General features: G+C 40.6%; 3 protein-coding genes across 5 annotated transcripts in view; 2 read left to right on the top strand and 1 right to left on the bottom strand.

Annotated features, from left to right (window-relative positions):
• LOC124154712 (proteoglycan 4) overlaps nt 1-13498 on the top strand; it is a 38016-nt gene extending 24518 nt beyond the window's left edge. The window contains exon 2 of the mRNA XM_046528597.1: nt 10513-13498. Coding sequence (XP_046384553.1) covers nt 10513-13167 — 2655 coding nt within the window. The 3' untranslated portion in view covers nt 13168-13498. The remainder of the gene's footprint in view (nt 1-10512) is intronic.
• LOC124154711 overlaps nt 1-14374 on the bottom strand; it is a 143965-nt gene extending 129591 nt beyond the window's left edge. For both annotated transcript variants that reach the window (XM_046528594.1, XM_046528596.1), the window contains exon 1: nt 14139-14374. In XM_046528594.1, the coding sequence (XP_046384550.1) occupies nt 14139-14230 (92 nt within the window). In that variant the 5' untranslated portion in view covers nt 14231-14374. The remainder of the gene's footprint in view (nt 1-14138) is intronic.
• Nucleotides 14375-19703: 5329 nt separating this feature from the next.
• On the top strand, nt 19704-25721 carry LOC124154715 (mitochondrial import inner membrane translocase subunit TIM44). Of its 2 annotated transcripts, none has more exons than XM_046528599.1 (6): nt 19704-19814; nt 20085-20198; nt 20420-20583; nt 22152-22285; nt 23246-23519; nt 24609-25721. In XM_046528599.1, the coding sequence occupies exons 1-6, from the start codon at nt 19812-19814 to the stop codon at nt 25246-25248; spliced, it is 1329 nt and encodes a 442-aa protein (XP_046384555.1). In that variant the 5' UTR covers nt 19704-19811; the 3' UTR covers nt 25249-25721. The 2 variants fall into 2 exon arrangements, with proteins under 2 accessions (XP_046384555.1, XP_046384554.1); XM_046528598.1 differs by lacking the exon at nt 19704-19814 and adding an exon at nt 19822-19988.
• The last annotated feature ends 709 nt before the right edge of the window (nt 25722-26430 follow it).

Raw genomic sequence — 26430 nt, forward strand, 5'->3', positions numbered from 1 at the left:
GTGAAAGATTTCACCAGGAAATCGAAACAATGGAAGATCGCTACCAAGGAAGATGGGATAACAATATGATGGCAGATTACTGCTGGTGCTTAAAACGAGACTGTTTTAACAAAGTGCACGCAAGAAAATTGCGCAAAAGAAGCTTCTGAAGTGTTGAGTGACGTTTTTACGTCTTTTTTTTCTTTAAAGTGTTTTATTTCAGTAAAAAATGTTAATATTTGTATTCAATCGTATTGTAAAACTATTGCTATTGTAGGGGTTATAACATTCCTATAAATTAATCAAGTCTTTATATTTTGTGGGTTTTATCATTTATGTAATTAACCCCCATATCATCATATTGAACATTTTTTTACGTAAGTAACAACATATCTGTATCTTGAAAACTAGAGCTGATAGGAAAAAACTAATATCATATTTGGATTCAGCACCCCAATTATACTTGAAATCAGCTTTAAAATCTCCGGCACCAAAACCACTGTTGACCTGTCTTATTTTTGGCTATTAATTCAAGACTGTGGAATGGAATTGTTCGTCTTGGTCATGCAAACATAAATCTTTCAATTTCAGAAGAGGGACATAAGTAGGGGCCTATATTTTTTTGTAAATAAAAACTCATGATGAAATGAAAGCTCATGTTTAATCATTAAAAACTAAAATTTTGATACGAAAAGAGCCCTCTGCATTACGGTGTTTTAAAAGAGATTTCTGGGGATAAGCGATCAAATTACTACAATAACAAAAGTTCACTGAAAGTCAAAATAGGGCCCAGAATAAATTAATTTCATAAAGAGAGCTGCAGTATCCTGTTCGTTCTGCAGAAGAATAAATATGGCGTCCAGTACATCTTATTTTTTTAAATAAACTTCCCGAAACCATTAATTTTATATTTCGCTTCACGTTTAGCTTGATTTTTCGCTTATTTTTTTCTGCAAAGCGGCTTTGGCTCCAGAGGTGTTCTTCACATTTTGCCGACCGTCCGGGATGACCAGTGTCGCGTCGCCGCTTCGCTCTTTTCGGAAGTGGATCACGCACATCCTGGAGAAAGTGCGTGCGTCACTTAAGGCACATGCCCGTGACCTGGTAGGGTGTCGACGTGCGGGGATCGAGTTCGACTTCCTCCCCCTCCCCCTTTCATCTGTGACCAGCCTCTGACCACTTGTCCCCCGCGAGGGACAGCCCGCGGCGACAGTCCACACCGGTCTCCCTATTCTATGCGACGATGCCACTATTTTCGCAAAGGCTGAATCACGCATTCATTTCTCCCGTCCCTAGCTCCAGCTGCCGAGTGATAGAAAAACGGCTAGGATTTGCAGCCTTAGAGCCATCTATGAAAATGTTTGCTTGAAACGGTCATTTTTCCGCCATCCGTATTGCTGCGATCGCTGGAGATAGGGACGGGATAAATGATCGAGTGATTCAGGCTTAGCGAAAATAGCAGAATCGTCGCATAGAATAGGGAGACAGGTGTGGACGGTTCCTTTTTCCGTCGCTAAAACCATAGAGTAAGTATATTATATATATATATATATATATACTTACTCTATGCTAAAACCATGGCCGGTGCCGTCTTTTGGCCAATCATAATGCAACAGCGATTGCATCGGCTTGGCTTTTCATTATACGACAGCCGCAAATACCTAACGTGACGAAAGGAGCGATGGAAAAATGTTCGGAGGAATGACCGCGTGAATCTGAAAATGATGTGTCGAGCCATCCCTTTTTCGGTTCCTGAAAACCTACCGCTGGAGCTTTCACTCTGAGGAACGGAAAAATGATGCGCGATTCAGGCTTAATTGTAAAGAGAGGCTAAGCACAAAGATAAGGTATGAAATTATGCAAAACTAAGACATGGTTCCCAATCAAAACTAAAATATAAAATTCACGGTTTTTTCCAGGTTTTCGCGGTCTAGGTGTCGTCAAATTCACGGTTTTTAGATAAACCATTTTAGGCAGAAACACTGATCGCGAGACGATCATCGGCCGCACGCCAACTAAAAACAAAAAAAAAGCGTCAGACGCCATGAATGCAAACGCAGCAATCAAAGTGATATCTCTCCTGAGGTCACATATCGTTTACAAAATTTAGCTCCCGCTACGGGTTGTGAGCGGGGAAATGGAGGGACCAAGGTGCAAGGGAAATTAAGAAGTGTCTGAATTTTCGCCAGGGTTAAGGAACACTTTGGTTACCAGTCTTCCGGCTTTGGTGCAGGCCTAAGGTATAATATGTCATCACGGCACACGGACCAATAATTGCGCTTCGAATATACGTAAGCAGATAAATGCGTGGACAGTGTCTGCGCATGACTGACCTTGAAACATGGTCGACATATCAATTTTTCATTTGCTCTTTCAATCGTAGTTCTACTACGAGAGGTTTTTAAGGTTTTATGACGAAATTCTTACGGCTTATTCACGATTTTGAGGTTTTCACGGTTGAGTGGGAACCCTGTAAAAAATACCATTCCGGAAAAACTTGTTTTAGGAAACGTTACCATGACGTCGATGACTTCTTGGACCAATTCCCAAAGCGTTCCTTAGAAGTGCGTTGCCACTTTGAGCCCATTTGAATCGATTTTCAAAAATGCCCACAGCGCGGCGCTGATCACAGAGCGAGAGTCAATTCATTCTCTATGTTTAAAAAAATGTATTTGCACTCGCCACGAATAGCAGTGAAATTTTTAAATTAAAAGAATTATTTGGGAAGCAAGATGACTAGTGACGCGAGAAGCAAGAAAGAAATTATCAGCAGAATAGCCCAGGCGAAGAGAGCATTCCACCAAAAGAAAGACCTGCTTACAGCGGGAAACTCAAATATGGAAGTAAAGAAACAATTTATAAGAACCTACATCTGGAGTATGCTCCTATACGGAAGTGAGGCATGGACAATGACCGCAGCGGAGAAAGCAAGGATAGAGGCCTTCGAAATGTGGTGCTACAGAAGAATGATGAAAATCAAATGGATCGACGGAGTTAGTAACAAAGAAGTCCTAAGAAGAGTAGGAGAGAAGAGAAGCTTCATAAAAACCTTAACAAGAAGACAGAACAACCTTATAGGCCACATCTTCAGACATGATGGCTTGATGAAGACAATTGTCGAGGGACAAGTGGATGGCAATAGAACGGAAAAGGAAGACCTCGAACAAAATATATGGAACAAGTTAAGAAGGATGTGAAAGAGAAGATATACGTAGGTGTGAAAAGATTAGCTGATAGGAGAACTGAGTGGAGAGCTGCGTCAAACCAATCCTAGGATTGTTGACCAGTGATGATGATGATAATTTTTTTAAAGAAAATGTGTTGAATAATTTCGTTTCAATTCGGTGCTGATTTTGCTTAAAGACTTTTGCGATTTTTGCTTCTGGGAGGGGGGGGGGAAGAGCTGCCCCCCCCCCCCCCTGCCCCTCGCTGGGTACACCCATGGACGGAATGGGACTCACGCCTAACGGAACAGCACAGGAAATACAACGTGCGCGCTTGAGTGATTCTTTCCATGCAAACCGACCTTAAGAGAACGCACCACTCCTATTTTAAACGGTCTGTTTTGGAGACGCATTCCCCGCTGAAAATCAATTTAGAAAATACAAAAGTACTGCAGTAGATGAGAAGACCAACCTGACACTAGGAAACCATAAAGGTGTGAGGGAGATGTGCTATTTGGGTGGTCGTGTGAACGAAGATGGACGGAGCTAGGAGGAAATAGTCGGCTGGATAACCCAAGCGAAGAGTGCACTCCTAAAGAAAGAGTTCTCTTCTTACAGATAAAAATACAAGCGTAGAAGTCAGGAAGCAATTAATTGGGGTCTATATTTAGAACATGCTTCTTTGCCTTAGTGAGGCGTGGACGATGACAGCTGCGGAGAAACCAAGGTTGGATGCATTAGAAATGCGGTATTATTAAATTATGCTGGAGATGAAATGGACATACCGTGTGATTAGCAATATGGAATTTCTAATATGAGTAGTAGAGAAGAGAAGTCTTTTTTAAATTGTGGGTTTCAGATGGGACAATTTAATCGGTCACAATATGAGAGACGAATGCCGAATAGTGTAAACAATCGTTGCTAGGACAGGTGGGAAGGAAGAACGGCCACGGATGAAATACATGGAGCTGGTGACTAAGGACGTATAGTTGAAGAATAACGTAGGTATTAAAAGATTGTCGGATGGGTGAAACGAGAGAAGAGTTGCGACAAATCAAGCTCAGGATTGATGTTCACTCGTACACTTAAGCTCTCACCTTGACATTTTCTGAGTGCAATGAGCAGACCAATAATCTAAATCTCAAATTAGAAAATCTTAGCTCAGCACTTTCTCAACTGCTACATTTCTTCTATACTTGTCAAACTATTATTTGCAGAAAAGGTTAACTCTGTGTATCAAGGAGACTCCATAGCAATGTAATATTCAAGCTAAGCACCGTGAAAATTTCAAGGTGGTAGCGTAAGCTGTGAATGAGCGATACGTCAGGAAAAGAGACGCGACCATTCGTGAGGATGTGATGCATCCCCTTAATACGCTGAATATCTGTACATATTAAATAATGGTTTCATATCTTACGATTTTCTGACCTTCTGCTCAAATCAGTCTTTTTGTTTCGATGTGCTACGTAACAAATACAGCCAATTCAGGCGAGATATCAAAGAATTCGATACATTAAAAATAACAATAACGATTGCACTTTTACACAATTATTTTAATGCGCTCGATACGTTAAAAATTGTGGTTCAGAGTATTCGGTATTTTATTTTTTAATACTTTGCATAATCTCTGAGAATAAAGCATGAAAATGATCAAGAGGAACACCAAGGTATGTGATCATATGCGGGAGAGAGAAAGTAGTGACCGATATCCACTCAAAAAGGAAAGACTAGGAGCAAGTAGAATCACTCGGAAGCATCACTACCTGGGATGGAAGAAGCATTAATAGACAGCGTACAGCCCACGCTGAGACGGTATTCATGGATTAAAGAGCATTAGAATGGAAACACGGAAACAGTAGGAGGAAGCAAGCATTCGTGAGACTCAGACAATCGGAGAGGCTGGCCAGAGAGGCCCGAATCCCACGAGACGTTGGTTGCGTCGGCGGCGGATGCAGGAGAGCAAATGGACGAATGGGATGAGAAAAAGAGGATATGCACCGAAGAATGGACGTGAGGACCAAGTTGAATTGTGGAGCAGCAAGCGCCTGAGAAGGACACACACGTGGATAGGCCATTTAATTGGGTGGTGAATGTTCAAGAGAAAAATATCGAAGGAAAAATCTCCCTAGGAAGACCTAGAGAAAACTACTTGAGAGATAAGGAGAAAGAAGCAAGGAAGATGAACATCAAGGAAGTGAGGGGGTTAGTAAGGAAGAAATGGAGGGATTCAGAAATAATATCAATCTTTGGTTTGAAATGCTATGATAACAATAAAAATAATGCTTAGGAGCCCCAAAAAGAGGTGACACCTTACCGCAACGCAACTATCTGCTTCCGCTTTAGCCGAACCAATTTCTTTACGCCACAACTTCGTCGCGGCTTTCGCGCTACAAATACCGCTACCGCTGGAAACGTACTGGTAAAAAATAATAACATAATAAATACCCTCAAGGAAGAGTCAACCGACTCAGATACGGAAAGGAACGTGCGGGAACCGACGAAAAGAAGTCCAAGGAATATCGTCACGTGACAAAAATCTCTTTCCCTAAATAAAGTTCTAACGGAAGTCTGAGAGAGAGAGAGAAAAAAGGACCCGGTTAAGGAGTGGATGGGGTTATCGGGACAGGCATTAGGGGAGCCACGGCCGACATCAAGCCAAGTTCTTGCGATCACACAACAATAAGGAGTACTCCTAAGGAAAGAGCTAATCCTACACTCCTTAAAAACCTTATTCCACAGCAATATCAGACTATACATCAAGGATGAAATTCGCCATATTTCACTTAGCCGAGATTCGAACCCGGATCTTCCGATTGCCGACCAGGAAAGCAACCAGTTACACCACCAAGGCCATTTTCTTCCAAGGCGAATCTCATGTTGTGCTCACAATTCGAATCCCAGATAAGCCAAATATTTTTTCATGGCGATTTTCATCAATGATGTACATAAATTTGCATGTGTGCGCGTGACTGCGTCCAAAGTTGCATGCAGTGCTTTGGAATATAAGACTAGTTTGATGAAAAAGAAAGGGGTGCTGGACAGGGGCGCGAGAAACTTAAACGTGGCGCGGAGAAGTTATGAAACGCCAAACACAATAGAAGTGCATTGTCATATAATATGGTCACAGGCGGAATGATAATTGGAGAAAATTGGAGTGACACTCGAATCGTAATTTATAACAGTAGGAAATAGAATCAAAGTTGTGAATGCGCAATACCTCATAGATAGGCACGCTGTTATAAAGGGCGTTATCACAGGGTTTCACTTATGTAGTTGAAAATAAATGCACACCCGAATAATAATCAGCAGTGAAAGGGCGAATTTCAAATACGTATAGCCTTTGGAGAAAGCATCACTCCAACTCCATCGATCTTTTTCCGAGACGTGCATTTCTTGTTTTAAACTTACGCGGCCATCTTGAAAATTTCAGCTGTACCTAAAGAGGAAACCTTGGCCAACATCTGCCTACATGTTAAATCTGAACATTTTACGGTTGCATTTTACTGAAGGTATTTTTTTAAATTAGAGATACAGCTAAATATTGACAAAATTTTACTCCATTCATTATGAATATGGACTCTACAATTATTTTTTAAATTATCGATAGTCATGAGTGAAGTTAGAAAAATAAAGAGACAAGTGTTTTTCCGTTTTCCGATCCGTCTCCTTCTCATCCAGCTATTTGCGGCGAAATTTTGACGGCGCCAACCCTTTCGTAGGGAAGCTGATGACTTCAGGCGTAAATATGAAAAATGCTATCCGATGGAGAACCCGAGGAGGATTTCCGCGACGTCACGCACTATCACCGAGCAGGTCACCGCTACTCCGCATCTTTGTTTACACCTCCCACCATCGACGCTTCAGGAAATATCGAAAGCCGGGGCTAGGAACACGGGAAGGAAGGGCGAGGAAAGCAACAGAAGATTTTTCATGGCGTTTAAAAATAGGCAATACAACTAGTAAAAGGGGCAGGGAATGGAGTGGGGGAAGGATGGAACCACGAAGTGAATCGTGAATTAAAAAAAAAAAGAGGGAAAGGATGCGAGAAACGCGGGGGAGGGAAACATTAGAGCATCTTCAACAATGGACGACGCATCGAATGCGCCAAATAGAAATAAACAACATTAAACTAAGCGGAGTTGACAAAATTCTAAATATCAGGTATGTCAGAGGAAAAAACCACCAGGGAAAATCGAAAAATGTCCATTAATTGTGGTGTATGAATAATTAATTACGTCCGTCACAGACTGGATATCATAATCACCGAGGAGAAAAAAAAAGAAAAATTCTTCATTTTTCTTCATTAATTGCTTTGCGCCCATCAAATAACGCAAGTTGCGGAATAAAAAATACCCACAGAAAAATAACATATTTGTCTGAGAATGAGGGAAAAATAAGACTCGAAATATGTGGAATCCCTATTAATGTTACTGTCGAATTCACAGCGGACCTTCCTTTCTCTTTTCCTTCCTCTCCTCCTGAGGACTGCGGTCCTATAAGGCTCCGACTTGGTTCCCATACCTCAGGCCTTCGCCCTAAGTACCCCTTCCAACTGTCGAAATAATCCAATAACATCCACGCGATCTGGGATTTTTTCATATCAATCGTACATAGCATGCACAGAAGCTGAAATATTCTCTTGTTTACATTTACTCTGAAGTTTCATACAACACCGAGTTCTTACCATATTAAAAATAAACACTCTCAAAAATCAGGAAATAATTTGTGAATTAAAAATTTCATTTTTGAAGCAACACCATGAGTCGAAAAACAAAAGGGGAGAAAACTATTGTCATAATTGAAAAAACTTGAGCAAGTAGTGCAGTTTCAACTTCAATTAAAAAAATTTCCTCCCATAGAAAACAGAGGAAAATTTTTCACGTAAAAAACAAGCTAATGTTGACAACAATCAACTCTACATCCCCTGAATATTTCATGTTGATAGCAGAAGTTTTCAAAAAGTAACTATCCTCAAAAAATGACTGATTATTTGGTCAGCACACCAGAGCAGTATGGATGGAGCAGTGAGGACATGAGGAAGAGAATTGCGTTCGCTAAGGAGGCATTCATGGATGGGTAAAAGCTGATGAAACGATCAAAACGAAAGATTTCAAACAAAATGCTGGTGAAGAGTCTAACCTGGAGTGCCGTGCTTAACAGTGTGATAAACTTGCTTGGAGGTTGAGGAAGGAGGAAGAGAAGAAACGGGAAGTGGTTGAAATGCGAGTGTGGAGGAGAGTGGATAAGGTGTATTGGATGGAGGGGAATAACTGCTAAGAGGTGCTGGGAATGGTGGGCCAGGAGAGAAAGCTCCAAGGGAGAGAGAGGGTATGGTTTAAGCAACCACCGAGTGAGGAAAGCACGATAAAAACCATTCAACCCTTTTGGTGCCAGCCGGCCGAACTATCGGCCTGAGGGGTATGTGCGAAGAATGCCACGGGCCCATCTATCGTATGGCCGGGTGTATTTAAATTAATTTAAAAATTAAATATTTTCCCAAGTTGTACAGAAGAGATAACAACATAGGTGAAATTTTTAATCAATGACGTAAGTATTAGAAGGTTAAATAAAAAAAATTATCTTCAACACATTCATATTAGAATTTTTATAAAATTTTCAGTAAAATCGTGCAAATTCATCAAAAAAGCCCTGGCATTCTTTGCATGTGCCAGGTAAAAATGGCTGGCACCGAAAGGGTTGAGGATGGAGAATGATGGGTGAGCGAGGGATGAAGGGAATAGGATTTTCAAATATTAATGAGAGGGAAGAGGTCTTGCGGTGAACTGAAGTCTACGATGGGAGGAGAGACCGCCAGAATGATTCACAAAGGCTCCATGCAAATCTACCACAAACTGTGGAATTCTTCAAACATTGTAAGGAGTAGGAAAATGGAGGATAGGGACGAAGCAAAGAGCAGAGCAGTTCATACAAGAAGAACCCTCGTGGTGTTGAGGATACTGTAGTAAAGTGTTTGAAACATAAACATAACCCATTTGTTTTATTATGAGGGACTGTTTGATCAAGTCAATTAAGGAAAGCTAATAACTACGCTTGAGAAATAATATTGATAAAAATACCATTAAAAATAATAGATTTTAAGTTCAAACGTATTATGTTTAACTTTGTGGAAGTATCTCATGAAAATTATGTTATTGAGAAAAAAACATTATTTTCAACTAAAATTTTACTGGAAGATGACACTATTGGGTAAACCAAATCATATAACCACGAACTTTGTATGAGAATAGGACAAACACGAAGAATCAATGATTTTTAGTTCATTAGTACACAAAAAGTTCTTTTCATGAAATCTGAAGAGAACACATATCCTATTGTTAGCTAGAAGAATAATAATGCTCAGAAAAGGCAGAGTAAGGAAATGTCAAAACTTCTCAGCATTACTAATGATGCCACCTTGAATATAAACATCAGAGTACATTATTGAAGTGCTGAAATATTGCTTTAAATCACTATTGCATGGTTTCAATCCAATCAAGGGAAGAAGCAGCTACAAGAATGGACAAACTGAAGGACAATGTTGCCACAGTATAATTGAGTCTTAATTCCAGGAAAGACAAAGAAATGTGAATGAAGATTACGTGTGAAAATGGGCATACAAACTAACTTCACTAGAAATTTTTCAATCCTAAATGACTACAGACTTGTCAAATATACTCATCCCGAATCACAGTACAATATTTTATCAAATTTATTAGCATATTTATGCCAGGAATTTACCAGATTCTTTACGAATGTATTTCAGAGCCTTAAAAATATATGGCTCAGAATATGTTATATGAACTTAAATAGTGCGAACTATATGGTATTGGATTTGGTTACATATCTGATATACATTATAAAGTGTTGCTTAGGTTGAATTCTTTTTTTATGACATAAAATTGGAATTTGGTTCATTAAGTTTTTCACTTACTTGTTCACGGATAGCACACCTATTGGCATCTGTAGACATGCTCCAAGCAACACGTTTTAATACATGAAGTAAAGAAGCAAGTTACTAAGGGATATTTAATTCAACTGAACAGAGTAAAAAATAATGCGCAATTAATATAAAACTGAACAGAGTCCGAGTGGTTCAAAGTAATAACACCATAAATTCACTAGGTAATTGATATTACCAAAGAAATGAAAAAAACAACATTAGACATAATTTTACACATTTCTTATCAATTAAATTCATGAAGGCTTCTCGTAGTTAATAGTTCCTTAAAGTGTTGGCAGTAATAGTAATTCTTAGGAAATGTGGATCCCAAGAGGCCTTCATGAAAGAAAATATTTTACAAGTACATTATTAAAAAAGGTATTTGAGAGAGGTGTTAAGTGAATAATTCTGTTTCTTGTATCTTTTCAGTTTTGGATCACGTTGGGAGCAGTGCTTCTCATCACTGAGGTATCGGCACGACCAAAAGACCTCGTCAGCAATGATTCCCCAAGTGTTTATGCTCTGGGAACAAGGCGATACCGAGCAACCACAGCATTCAGGAGTCTCCCCAAAAATGAACTAGTGAGAGTTCGGCAATACAACAGCACTTCCAAGACACACCGCCGAAGGATTCTACCACAATCACCACTCCTGAACCAAATGCAAGGAAAAGCAATATTCTTTGCCGATCCTAATATGAAGAGCACACCAACAGGACAGACCAATTTCCTACGGAAAGTGGGCCAAAGTTCAAGACTGAGTGAAAAAACTGTTAATGACACAATAGAGGAGGTAGAGGCAATGATGAAAGATAACCCCAATCTCCCACGTTTGAGCAGACAGGAGATGATTTCCATTATTCACAACATAACCAACAATGGCACTACGGCAAACATCACTGGAAAGCCAAATCAAAATGAATCGCGTGAGGAATATATCCGTTCCCTAATGTTGGTGATGCCATTTAACACGAACAACCTCAGTGATTCGATGATACAAGATCTCTATACTAAACCTCCTATCACTGAAATCATTACCACCACACCAGCAACTCCCACAACGACACAGCAATGGAGAATTATAGTTGGTGATGTATCTAAGGAACCACATATAATATACAGCAAGGGAACCACCATTACCACACCAGAAACAACATTTAATACAACAACACAAACTCCAACACTTTCCACCTCCTCTTACACAATATCAAGAGGCACAGAAAAATACAAAAACAAATATAGTGAGTTCGGATATCGACAACGTCCAAAAATAAATACTGTAACCACCCAGAAGCCCAGTACAGTAATAGAAAAATTTACAGTACCAAGATACAGAGTGAGAACCTCGCAGAAGCCAGATATAACTACAGAAGAAACTCAGAGTGTAACACCAAAATATAGAAGAAGAACAACTCAGAGGCCAACCACGGTGTATCAGTACCCAGAGATAAAAACGACCAAAGCACCATTTGTTGTGACGGCCACGAGCGTAACGGCCAAACCATTCAAGAAGATTCCAGAAGAAGTGACAATACCAGTTCCTCTGATGGGAGACAACACTCCCATCAGGAAAGATGTTAAAGAGCTGCTGGCAACACTGGGACTCTTCCCAGTGGATCAGGAGAACAACACTGACAGCGTGGCCACCACCAACCCTCCTGCCCTCCCCTTCACAACAACCGCTCCCCCTCCGTTCCCAACTGACGTCAAGCAGGGAGCAGACACCCTGTCCCCAGAAATGCAAACGCTGCTGAAATCTTTTGGACTCCTCGACAACGAAATTCCATCCAACAAAGAGATTGACATCACCCCAGTCACAACACAACAACCAATTGTTTACGACCCACCACCTCCCGAGCCAACGGTAGACATCGAGTCTTATGCAGCTTTTAAACCTTTGCCCGATCCATCAACCCTTTACAGCGAATCTGATGAAAAATCCAAATACAGAATGGGTGAAGATATGAAAGATTTCTTAGTATCTTTTGGTCTCATGGATTCGGAGAATCCAAAAACTTCGGAGCAAACACAGAGCGCAGATGACCAAAGGCCAAGAAAAGTCAATTATCAGCCGAGGGGGAGGAAATACGATGAAATCAGGAACAGCTACCGCAGAAGGAACAGGAAGAAGGGAGCGAATTCCACCTCCCCAATGGAAGCACAAATACACGCCGACATGCTTCCAGACGATATGAAAGGTTTGCTCAAAACTTTAGGATTAACCGAAGATTCGGAAGCGAATGCAAACGCTACTCTCGACGGGTCCAAAGACACGCAATCAACAACCACTCCGTCACCAGAAATTAGCACGAGTACACAAGCTACAAGCACCACAACCACAGCGGAAGAGACGACGACAGAGAGCATTCCGGCCACCACTTCGGCGACACGGACGACCAAGAGAATGGACGAAAACACGATGGTGATTGAAATTTCAGAAAATAAAACGGAATCCGAACTCCCAAACACAGGAAACACGACAGTGGGAGAGGGTAACGTGACCACGGAGGGACACGTGTTCAATCCCACGGACGCAGTGCCCAACAATGAAGATATCGAACACTTGAACAAGCTGTTGAAAACAGTACGGCTCCTGGCAAATGGGACGACGCCAGAGGAGCTGGAATACATTTTGGGAGGGGATTCGAGGCAATTAACGCAATCCTCGGGGAAGGAAAACCCCCGGAAGGAGAAAATGACGTCTTTGGAGCAAGCCAAAAATCCACCCGACCCACTGTCTTTCGAAGAATTGGTGCACATCTTGGACGAAGCCAAAAATGAGGTGAAGCGACAACAGGAATCGAACGCAACGAGCTCGGAGAACAAAAACAACAACGCGACCATCGAAGAGGCAGAGTCGTCTGGTGGGCCGTCGGTGGAGGATCTGGCGGCATCCTTCGGAGGAAGCGACGACGAGGAGGAAGAGTCCGAGTTGCCACCGCCCTCATCCAAACCCAACGGCCTTTACTTCCTTCTCGATTGGAACAGTTTCCTAGAAGTCGGTGAGGATAACAGTCGAGTAAATTTGAGGTTTGCACCTAAACTTGGTGACAGCAGAAACTTTCTACCAATTACAGTACCTTGATCTAAATGTGCATAACGTTTTTGTGCTCAAAGAGTGGTTTTGAAGGACAAGTGTTTTTCTTTAAGACTAGGAGAACATGAATATTTATATAACTTATGTAAATTGTGTAAATAATTTAATTTTCTACGATTAGTTAATTTTGAGCAAAGATGATGGTTCATTATAAACAGAAGGCGAAGAAACATCATGGCGTGTGGCATATCATTCGCCTAAATACGTAATAAATCTGTCAAATTAAAAAAATAAACCTACAGTTGCCTTAATAAATGCAGTTTGTAAGAAAGATGATGGTGTGATATTATTTTAATAAATATGGAAGGGCGGTCTCAATTTAATTTCGTATTATTCTCAGACCCTTGCGAAAATTTCTGTTTACAAACCGTGCGCAAATGTGGTGAATATTACTGGTATTCACCCTCTGTCTACAGTCAAAACCTGTGTGCAAATGAGGTGAAAACCGTGAATCATTGTGGTACAGCACATAATTTGTACACAGAAATTTTCGCCAGAGGAATGATAAAAAATACCAGTAAGATATTTCGATACTTAGAAATATTGTACCTAAATGATACACACAATACTAAATTTTTACCAAGAGAGCGATAACAGTGGAATACTTGACAAAAAAAGGCCATACAGCTCACTTCTCCGATAGAGTTCAATGAAAGGACCAATACATTTTCAAGGGAAAATAATACGAATTTGTTTCTCTACGAAACTTCTCAGTGTTATTTTGAATTTACAACAAATTGAAACTCTTTTTTTATTCACTCTGATAGATGAAACCCAACCAAATACTTTTCTTTAGGCAATCCACTCTAAATCGCAGACCAGCGACAAAATCCTCAATTTCGATTTCAAATTGTCTGAGAGGAGACTCACCAAGTCGGCCGTAGGTTTACAAGTAGGGAGGAATAAGAGATAGAAATAAAAATGCTGGCATTAACTTTGGAAAGGATAATGACACGTACCTTCTCAAATTTTGATTCCAATCTACACGTGCACCGCAACCTAATCTGCAGCAAACGCCCAGAGTACCTATCAGGATCCAAACCTTCAACATAGTAGAGCTGCTGCTCCCACTAATACAGAAATCAGTTCCTCCTACACTTTCCTAACTGTAGGAAAAAGGCGCACCATAAGAATTAATACGATCAAACACCCACCACAATTCATAAACAAAGTTCTCCTCTGTTGATATTTTCAAGTTTAAGCATTTCATTCGTTTTTTTTCTATTCACCTTAAAATATATCCGCAAGATAGCGTTACTCGTCCTAGTCGTAAAGTCATCCCAGCACACGTCTCCTAAAGGTAGTGCTGCAGATGGTCACGTCGATGTTGCCAACGCTTGAAAAAATATAAAAAAACTGCCTATGCATTTCAGCCATGAGGGGTATTTACAGGCATATTGAGGATTCATATTTATGGCAATATACAGTTATGGATCAAAACCCATGCTCACCAACTAATGAACGATTTTTTTATGCTAAAAATTTGATAACTGGGTTGAAAATTTAGTCTGAGTCGCTGACCTTCCTGCTGATTTCTTTTTCCCTTCTTCTCACGCGCCTCATCTGGTCATCTAGTTTTAACTGGCACCCCTCCCCATAAACAGTGGCGATGATAAGGAGGTATCTAGGGACGTATCCCTCACCCCGGAAGACGGTTGAAGTCCAAATTCCATCGGAAAGCAAGATTAAGGGTTTTCATCCAAATTGATCACTTCTGGAAAGTATATTCGAGTCGTCGATCGGGTGAGGAGGAAGTAGGAACGGAATGATTCTGGGGGCAGTGGCGGATAGAGGTTTTGGCTTCATTACTTTCCGCGGCGCCTTGGTGGTATGCAATACATCTAAACTTTAATGCGTCTGAGGACTGATATGCATAGATGAGTGGCCTTTACTTATTCATCAATTATTCTCAAACATTGTTTGTTAATTTGTAGAAATAAAAACTTTCTTTGGAAAGCCCCCTTGATGATTATCTACCATCCTGTCAACTTTTCCAAGAAGTACTGGCGGGGGGGGGGGGGGGGGGGGGTAGGGGGAGCGGCGGCAGCAACATAAAAGTAAGTGATTAATATCTAAAAATCCACGTGTCTACGAATATCACCCCAGATAGCAATGCAAGCTGGAATCAAGCTTGATTCAAGCTTGACTGATCAAGGCTGCAAGCTTGCCGCAACCTGGAAAAAACAAGCCTGTTAGCTTGATTCAGGCTTGAATCAAGCTAACTAGTCTCCACCAGTCAAGGTTGTTGCAAGCTTGAAAAAACAAGCCTGAATCAAGGGTATGACACCTTCCCACATAGCAATGCAAGCTGGTAATAAAAGGTGGTATAACACTGTGTGCTCTTGCTAGCCACAGGTGAGTGAGTTAGTGTTATATATGAGTGGTGAGTTGTAAGTGAGTTTTGTGAGTGACTGAGCTTTCTGACCAGAAAATATTTCAACCTTGACACGACAAGGGAAAATCAAGTTTGGCAGCTTGACATAGGCTGGAAAGAGGCTTGAAAAATTCAACCTTGACATGGCAAGGAAAAATCAAGCTTGACATAAGCTAACATGCTATGTGGGACACCTCAGAGTGGTTCGGATGTCGCTTAGATACATTGCGCACCGACCAGATAGCACGGTAAGTAATGAATTATTCTCCCAAAACAACGAACCTAATCCTCACCTTCCTCCACTGTTTGGAAGGTCGTGATCTTGAACACGGAATCCCTATAATGGAGATGAGCTATATCAATAATTGTATTTGAGATCAATGATGAATAATGTAGCGTAAATTGGGAAAGTGGGCAGTGGGGTAGCCGGGGAAAGCCCCCGCCCCCCGGGGGGGGAGGATTCCGGGGGGTCCGGACCCCTCCGAAATATAAAAACAAAATTATTGTCCTTCATAAAAGAAAACAAAATATTGAAAAATCAGCAATTTACAAAATGTTTCTTAAACAACTTTAGTTTTTTCCATGGAAAATCCTGTCTCTGGAAAATCCTGTCTCTGAAAACCCTGCCTCTGGAATCAGCCTCTGAAACAGCCCCGAAACAACCCCGAACCAACCCCGAACCAACCTACCTGCAATGCAAGACTTATATAGGACTACTGCAGAGAAATACTTACTCCTTGGCAAGCAAGGGGAAATCGGTTCTAAGGCTTTAGTATTGCACTTGGAGTGAGAAGTTTTACCATTGTCCTATCACAACTCTCTCTCCCTCCAACACCTCACCCCAGTATCTCCTTCCCCTCCATGTGTTCCAATGAATATCCCTCTGATTCAACTGATGTCTCCAACCCAGAAGTTGAGGGGAAAATTCTGGCTGGTATGCTGTTGTCTCAAAACCAGGGAATGGTGTTTTGCGGAGCGGCCGTTTCTGCAGGGGCAGTGACGCATCAGTGGGGCAGTAGTTGAATTCGCCTAGCTACCCCTCCACTCCCTGGAAGAATCCCTCCCCTCACATCCTGTCTTGTCCTGCATAGGCAAGCTCTCTTGTGCTCGGGGAGTCGTCGTTGACACATGTCTAGTGAGACATGGCAAATTTAGTGCAATTATTCTGCTGGTTTTTAGCTGGTAATGTTTCCTTTGGCATCATGAATTACTATCATTGTTTTCTGTAATACTTCTGATTTTTTGAATACTCTACTTTGAATAGATATCGTACGGTAATAACTCGTAAATTGTTTTTGGCTACCTTTTTCTTGTGAGCTGTTTTTCTTGTTTGTGGAGTCTTTCCCTGATCCAGCTTGAGACCGACGGTTGGAGTATTTCCCTTGTCTGGGCCTACGTGATAAATCAACCAGATTTTACGACGTAACGTTACAATGAAAAGTGTTAAAATTAGTTTAAAACCCATTACTTAGTGCCCAGTTTTTTCAAAAATTTTCCCCCATGGTTTTGACCCCCCGAACGAAATTCCTGGCTACGCCATTGGCAGTGGGTACAAAGACTATGACTCGACTCTAAATTCTATCGTAAGAGGGTGAAAATCTATGCCTCCCGAAAAATGTATTCGAAAGTTTAAAAATTTCAAAGAACGTGACACATGCATCCTAGATGTTGTGGGAGGCAACGACCAGCTGCGTTTACATACTTTAATACAAGTCTCTTACCCAGCGGCGGTGGGGCACGAACTATCTGCTATCGTTTTTATCCGACCCGGAAATAAAGAGAATTTCTATGATATTCTTCGTTTAGCTGTTTAGGACCAGGGGCACAGCTTAGAATTAAGGCTAGGGGGGGTTTTAGGCGCAACTAATACTTAGTGGTGTGGAGTATTGTATACCCTCCAGGGTAAGCGGGTGGTGCGTAGGCTTTCCTCCAGAAAATTTTTAAAATTAATTATTCAAAATAGTGAGTTTTACGGCTTTCGGAGGGATATTTCATTAATCCTAACACTATCATATAAGTAATATTAATCCAATTAATTAAAACGGATTAAACTTAAAAATTTCTCTGAGCTTTGGGGGGGTTTTATCCCCCCTCGCTGCGTCACTGTTTAGGACAACTGATCTTAATTGATGAGACATCAGTGCAGATAAGGATAGTATCGTCATCACTGAGGGTCTCAAGCCATGAATGGTGTAAGATCGCAGCGTCGGGTTAAGGTGGCCGTCCCCCTCCCCTCGTAGTTTCTGGAATAATTGAAAAGATGGCAATCTTTAATTTGATTCTCTAATGTAAGTTGTCATTTCACCCGAAACAATGTTTAAAATAATCGATGATAGTCTTAAAGCAATTTGTCCATGCCTATCTCAGACTTGGTTCTCGGTCCTCGAGTTGTATCCTCGCGGGGCCCGCCCTGTGGGAACCCCGAACCCACTGTCCATGCCTATCAGACCGCATAAATCAAACATATTATCTCTGCTGGGTGTCGCACACTACGAAATCGCTGAAGTAAATAATGAAACCTCGACTCCTGACCCCTTTTTTCAACGACTTTTTGGGGGTCGGTTTACTGTACTTTCCGCGGCGCCTTAGTGGTATGCAACATTTTTCAGCAAAAATACTTCTGCAGGCTAGATGCCTAGGTGGCTTTTAAATGTTCTCAAATCATTTTGTTGATCCTGGTTCATCTGATGGAAAAAAAAATTACTATGGGGGGCCTCCTTAATGATTACCATCTTTTCTATTTTACCTGTTTTCACGGGGGAGGAAGGAACTATGAGTACCCTCCCCCCTCAACCCGGCCATGGCTCAAGCTCAGTTGGAGAGGACAGGGGCGCAGCCAAGAATTAAGGCTAAGGGGGGTTTTATGCGCAACTAACATTTAAGGGTGTAGGGGTATTGTATACACGCAAGAGTAAGCGGCAGTTGCGGGGGCCTGTCTCCAGAAAAATTTTGAGATTAATGGTTCAAAATGGTGTTTTACGGCTTTCTGAGGGATATTTGATTAATCCTAACACCATTCTATTAGTAATACTGATCCAATTAAGTAAAATGGATTAAACGTAAAAATTTCTCTGAGCTCTGGGGGGGGGGCTAAAACCCCCTCTCGCTGCGCCACTGGGAGAGGACGCAACCCGGAAGATTTTAAGGCTGACTGAGGAGTGGAGGTCACTTTAGCATCCATATCAGTACTAGAATTTTTGACGTACATGGAGTGAAGGTGGACTTCCCTCGCTGGATGAACACCGCCTAAAGAATCTTCGCCACTAATTGGTGCTGATCCAGATATGACGAGTCTCTAGGTGGTGACCCAAGCGAAAACATGAATTCCCGTCTGGAAAACCCAAGGCCGGTCAAAGGGGAATGGTAGATCCTTTTAACAGAAATAGAACGTATTCAAGGAATTAACCGCGGAACTGCCAGCGCTGTGCCTTTGCGGACCCACCAGAGCCTGCACACAATAAAGCGGGAAAATTTCGCGTTGGAAAAATAATTTGTTTTTACCAGGATTCGAACCCTGATCTTTCGAATTCACGCCTAGGTATTCCACCACTTGAACGACCATCATAAACCATCTTGCCCTCTAAGGGCAAAAAATCTCCGCAGGTGAAAAATATATATCTTGTCAGTTAAAGCAGTGGAAAACCTGGCGCGAATACAGAAAGAAGATCCGGGTTTGAATACCGGTCAAGGCATGTGATTTTTCCTCTGTGGAATTTTTGCACTTGAAGGAATAGAACTAATAAACACGTTTGAGTCAGCTTTCATATGGTATGCCAGCAGATTATAAGACACTTTGGCATTGAAAATTATCAACAAATATGCACTGGCGTACCCGCTCAGCATTCTCTATTGCCTGTAGAATTAGATATTTATTACGAAAAGCAACTGAAGATGGGTCCCTTTTTTTTACGAAAACTCTACGTTATGTACTTACATATTGCAAAAAAAAATAAAATTACCTACAACGCATGACTATAATTTTCTTCTCCAACAATATCACTCAATTATTAGAATTAACTTAAGAAAAAAATATTACTCTACCCTTCATGACCGGATGCCATGCTCTCTCCTAAACGACGTGGTGTGTGAAAACAAAATATACCATGAAATTTCGCGGTGTTGGTTACATTTTTTTCTCCTGTGAAGTAGGCCATACTTATGTGCAATGTGCTGATCAGTGCTGAAGTGACTCAACTCTTAGGAGGATAAGCAGTCTTCGGTCAAGTACGCCGCATGTCCCAAATTATCAGTACAAAATATGGTACGTGACGGTGAAGGAACGAGTGATAACTGTTGTTTAATTGTTATTTAGTTGCGATAGCCCTCTACTAGTGAATCTGCTCTTAGCTTTGTTGAAGCTGACGTAACATCGTATTGTTTTACCTTTTTGACCCGTGCTGTTCTGTATTTCGGATATTGATCAATGGAGAAAAGTGTATATTTACTGGGAATGAGCATTTTGTGTCTACACGCATTCCAGAACTGTGTTTTTGTTTGTAATTGATTGTTGAATATGACATTTTTATTCTAGTTTGGCATCAAATTCCTACAAAGGTCTTGGCGAGTAACAACTGCTTTGAACCGCTTGACCTCTGGTCCTAACACTTTTTCACGGCTCCCTTGTGTCACAAATTATAGCGATGGGGTGAGTCAGTTGACTGTACTTCTTTATTATCTTTGATAATTGTTATGTTACCTTATATGTGTCTTAACTCCCTGAAAGACTATTCTGTACATTCTAACACTCAACAATACACAACAAAGGTCTTCTTGTTTGAGCTATACCAATTCATGTTTTCCAATAATTTGTGTTTTATGAATGAATCGCATATTGTTTAAATAACGAGAGATGTGTTCCTTTTGCAGTACCGGTCGTACTCCTCCCCTGCACGAAGACCGAGCTTTTTTTCGCAATTCGTGGAAAATATTCGCCAAGAAATTGCCAAGAATAAAGAAATGAAAGAGAGCCTGAAAAAATTTAGGGAAGAGGCCGATAAATTGGAACATTCAGAGGCTCTACAGAAAGCAAGGTACGATCACCAAAGGCTACTTACTGTTTTTAAGATCACAAGTAAATGATGGGTTAGATTGGAGTAATTTAAGTCATGGATAAAGGGGAATTTTCCTGGTAATGCTTTCGTTTGACTTTTGATTTGAATTGAGTAAAGAGCTGCTGAACGGTTGCAAGTTAAATGTAGTAGGCTGGTGAGAGCTAAGTAGGTATAATTGATTAATTGCAGTTAAACTTATTTGATTTGACATATGAGGCAATATCTTGCCTTATGTGTCATATCCTCCTACTTATCCTTTCTGGTTAGTGTTCGGATGCAACAGAATGTGACTGTATCACCTTGTGCTCTAGTGTTTCATAAGTTTCTATGGCCACTCTAATATCGTATGAAATTACTCTTCCGAAGAATATTACCTGCTAAAGACCCCAAGCAAATACATTATTATTATGGTAGCGGAGGAAATTTCTCATTATCCACTAATCTGTAGCTTTTAGCGAAAATCCAATCAATGATTTCCTCACAAACTTATTCCCGTGTATTATACTTCCATTTTTGCTGTACTTCTTTTGATAATGCATGTCTAACTTAAATCAATGTACATATTAATTTGATGATAGGCAACAGTATTATTAATTCAATTCTGCCAGTTTTAAAGGCACTGAGTGATAGAGAGCGTTTTTTTTCTTTAAATATTATACATAGGACCTTTTTATAATTCTGAGGGTTGTTTTTCTATAATTTTACTTCCACGTGCCGAATTACTGTTTGAGCTGACTGATCAATTGCCTGGGATTTCAGTTATACCAACCGGGGCCTATATTGCTTACACTCATTGTGATAATTAATGCCAGGGTCATTGCCTCACATGTCAGGAATGCTCTCTAACTCGCTGAAAGATCCATCAGGAAGTCAGTGAGCAATCTGAAGAATGGTTGTAAGCAACTCTCCACTCAATTCTCCTATCAGCTAGTCTTTTAACACCAATATAATTCTTCTGTTTTACATCCGGTATCACCTTCTCCATGTATCTCATCTGAAGACTTCCCTTCCACCTATCTTTCAACGTTAAGTCTAATCAGACCATTTTGTCTCGACGTGAGGCCGATTTAGTTGTCCTGTCTTTCACCCAAGGCTTTTACAAGGCCTCTCTCCTGCTCTTCCAAATATTTCAACGTTACTCAAAGATGTATTGGTCCCCGAAAGTGCTCCATGGCATTAAAAATCAGTCAATCTGGGTTCCCCCTCAAAGATGCAGCAGGGGACTGCTTGGTACCCTTTATTCAAGGCATCAGCAACTTATATCTCCCTCACTTGTCTACTTTTACATTTCTTTGCTTGCATAGAGATTTTCTGTTTCAAGATTTGGCCTCATGGACAATAAAAGTCGATGCTTTTTATGGAACTGGTGCAAAGCTAATAAAGCAAAGAAAGAGTTCCTGTGACCTCTTCTTTTCAATAGCAATTTTGAAAGCTCAGTACAATTAAGAGAAAGAACAGAATATCCTTGGGTTAAATATCATTTTGACCAAAGGCCCATCTGCATATCTTGTAGTTCAGTGAGAGTTTTTTTTTTTTTTCAATTTCAGGCAAAAGTACCAAACAGTGGAGTCCGAGGCATCAAGGAGCAGTGAAGTGATCAAAGAGAAACTGGGAACAATCAAAGGGAAGATGCAAGAGGTGCTGGAAGAGGCAAGCAAATCAGACATAGCCAAAAAGGCAGGTGAGAAACCCAAGGTAGTGAGTGGAGGTTGGTCTTTTATTTGCTGAGCGACTGAACATGAGCGGGAGGGTAATTAGAGGGTTTGGCACCCAATTGTTTGGGAGATTTGATCATAAGCACCCTTACAAATGTGCTCCATCGAAATGTCCTAACCCACCAGATTACAACTTTTTCTGGCTGCATTCAGTTTTAAAGGGTTTCATTTTATTATTTCATGTTTTTTTTAATTTTAACTCTTTACTTTCTAATAATATTTACAAGTTTATTGTGCTCTTATACAATGAACTGTGTTTCTTTGTGGAGGAAAATTGTGGGATCATTCTTTTTGTGAAATAGTCCACCACTTTGCTGGGAACTGTGAATTTGGTTTTGCTGGTGGTAGCTCATGTCAACTAAATGTGGGATTCTTCAATCGTTTTCCCTCTGTGGGTAACCTTGACCCAGAGGAATCAACAATCATGGTGGTTACTTCCTCCCTTTTTCCTTACTCTCGTCCACCCTCTTCCTGAGGTCTGGGCATAAAAGTCTCGGGACATATCAGCCTGACCTCAAAGATTGTATCCTCGGGAGGCCATCCACAGTTTTGTTTCAGTGTGTACTTCCGCTTTTGCATGATACCCTATGTGCCATCACTGGGGTAAACTTAATTATTGGTGAATTAAATTTATGGAAATCGCATTAAATGAATGATGCAACTACTGTATATGTCACATACTATAATATTTTATGCACCTCGACTAGTACAAAGCGTCATTATCAAGAGGTAACTTGAAAGCCTCTTCATTATGATGTTTGGATTAAAACTAGTTGAGGTGCATTAAATTATAGCATGGAATATAAAAAGTTATTGTGGTCTTCACCTCCAGAATTTTTTGCCCTTTCTGTATCATAAAACTTAAGTAGGGAAATATTAATCTTGCATGTAACTCAGAATTATTAATGATCCTTGTGTCTTTTCAGGTCAAATTTCGGAAGAAATTGGAAAATCTGCTAGAGAAGCAGCTGAATCAATATCGGAGCAAAGCCAAAAGTTAGGGAAGTCGGGAGCATTTCAGACTCTGAGTCAAACTGCAGAAACTCTAAAGAAAGAGTTGGATGACAGTGGGATTAAAGCCAGAGTTTATCAGGCTCCAGTGAGGCTCAGGAAAAGAGTGGAGATTTTACCTGATGCTGACGACAGGAATATATCTCCAAACACTGAAGCTATGGGCGTAGAGCTTCACAAGGATTCCAAGTAAGGGTTATGTGTCACTGGTGGATGTGAGAGATAGAAATTATCACTCCAAATGTTCAATTTTGGGAAAGTTATTCGGAACTTTAGTAGTAGTTCCACATGAACTATTTATTTCTTAGATGTGCGGTTTTCTATGCTTGGTTCCAAATATCTTCATGCGGTGAGATTGATACAGGTGGGGGTGCATTTGAATTAAGGAAAAAAACTATGGAACACTGCAATCTCATGAAAAATATGCCAAGGAAGGCTGTAGATATTTCGAAAAAGAAAATGAGACTTCATTGATTTCCACTAATTTATTTTGTCCATACGACATGTTTCGAACCATAGAGGTCATTATCAAGTACAAAAATTGAATGGTAAGCAAACATAAATACTCTTTGAAGGGGATGGGGGAGAGGGTGGAAGGAGTGGGTATTAGGAGGGGGGGAGGGGAAGGTGCTGGGTTGGAAACCCCAAGTGGAGGTTGTATTGAGAATTGAGAAAACAACCGTTGGAGGACGGCACTGGTGAGGTGGGGGGGGGGGGGGGGGGGCGAAGATTGGTTGAGTCGAAAGGGTTTTCCCGAGAGTCCCCCCTCTTCCTCCGTCTTACCAGCGCCGTCCTCCAACGGTTGTTTTCTCAATTCTCAATACAACCTCCACTTGGGTTCAAGAGAGTTCAAACAATGTAAGAATGGCATATTTCAGTTTCAAATGCATATCCTTGTGTACTTGAAGATGATGCAAAAGCTCTGCAACTACTTGCACTAGTAAAATTAATGAAAGAGAGCGTTTGCCATGGTCTATTTATTCATCATTGCAAGTCAGCAATGGTCTGAGGATTGGTTTGATGCAGCTCTTCATTCATTTATTCTATCAGCTAATTTTTTAACTCTTGGGTAATTCTTCTGTTTAGCTTCCTTCATCACTTACTCTCTGTGTCTATCTCATACCCCAGTATCTAGTATTGTATCTCATCCTTCTTGCACTGTTTTTGCCTTCCTCCTGTCCTTCAATGATCAGTTTCATCAGATTTGGTGAAATTATCTTCCTTTTTATTCCAAAGCATCTTCTACTTGTAAGTAATTTTGTGAATTATTCTTTCTAGGTTTTTCCAAAGCTGGCAAAATCTCAAAGACAACAACCCATATGTGAATAAAGTGCTGGACTGGAAGATTAAGTATGATGAAAGTGAACATCCAGTTATTCGTGCATCACGGTTACTGACTGACAAGGTCTCAGATATAATGGGTGGGCTTTTCCAGAAAACAGAACTATCGGAGACCCTCACTGAAATATGCAAGGCAGATCCCAGTTTCGACAAGGGGCAATTTGTGAAGATGTGTGAAACAGACATAATTCCTAACATTCTTGAGGCCATGGTGCGGGGCGAACTGGAGATCCTGAAGGACTGGTGTCACGAAGCACCGTACAGGGTGCTGGAAACACCTATCAAGGCTGCTCATGTGCAAGGTCTAGTTTTTGATTCAAAAGTATTGGATGTGGATAGTGTTGACCTTGTCATGGGGAAAATGATGGATCAAGGCCCAGTTTTAATCATAAGTTTTGTTTCACAGCAAATTATGTGTATTAGGGACAAGTCAGGAAAGGTAGTTGAAGGAGACCCCGAAAAGGTACTTAGAGTAAATTACGTTTGGGTGCTGTGCAGGGACCAGTCCGAGATTAACCCCAGGGCAGCGTGGAGGCTGATGGATCTGTCTGCCAACAGCACAGAACAGCTTCTGTAAGTGTGTTCCTTTGGGAGTGCAGTTGTTACCAGGGAAGCTCTACAGTGAGTGAAGTGTTGTAAATTATTTGTAGAGACTGTTATTTCCTCTAATTCAGATAAATATTGTCTAGCTCTCCGCATGATTGAGGTCTATACTGACTCCCTGAAATTTTTGTGATCTCATCTTGTTAGTTTCTTCTATTTGGTATGTATAAATTGTTTTAAAAACTGACCGAGGTTAACTCACACTATGGAAGGCTTTGATGTTATTCTTAATCTTCCATTCTTGAAATTGTACAAATATTTATATTTGCTCATTGGTAAATGCCTATAGTTTCTGTTGAATTGAAGTTGTTGATAATTGTTTTAATATCGGAAAAATTTATGCCAGACAGAATATAAAATTAGAATGGAAATAACATTTTTGTCTGTGAACTCAATGGCTTGTTTTAAAGCTATTGGTGTGGTTCAATAAAATTGACTGTTAATTAATTTTTCTTGTTGTCACTTTTTGATGAGTCATTCAGTGTGAAGTACTCCAAAATAAGTTTATAAAAAAAGAATCTCAGTTCCTGTGGGTAAGTTATGTAAATTTCTGTGGTATGAAAGACATGGTTATAATGATGTTGCTATCAAACGATTTATGATTGATTGTTCAGGGTTAGCTTACTTTTTTACCACCATTGACCAGTATGACAGCTGCAACATACATATGACTGACATAGCAGTATGTTAACTGTCACTACATTTGTTAATTCCTTTCGAGAAATGCTGCTTTGAAAACATTTCATTGCTCCCAGTAGGAGGAGGAAAACGTGCTGTGTTGAAAACATTCCCCAAAAGGAACTTACATCATAAGTAAAAGAAGCTGCAAAAATCTTCGAACAAAAATGTCTCTACTTTTGCCTCCCAAACTCTGGTTGCTCTGAAATGAGAAAGTGAGAGAGCATGGTACATTATGTTTGCCAGAATGGATTCAACAAATCCATTTTCACCCATCGATTCTTCTACCTTCCTCTCATGTTTTTGTTTAACTGTGGATCTGTCAATCAAGTTAACTAAGGTAAGGTGGGGTAAGTGCGACCCCTAAATAGCATACATCAACTTTAACTAGCTTAGGAAAATTTTCTAGGCTAGCTAAAAGCAGGAGATTCAATGTCTAATATGTATGTGAATCACTGAAAATGATAATTAGATTAAA

Source organism: Ischnura elegans, chromosome 2, assembly GCF_921293095.1.
Source record: "Ischnura elegans chromosome 2, ioIscEleg1.1, whole genome shotgun sequence".
Lineage (NCBI taxonomy): Eukaryota > Metazoa > Arthropoda > Insecta > Odonata > Coenagrionidae > Ischnura > Ischnura elegans.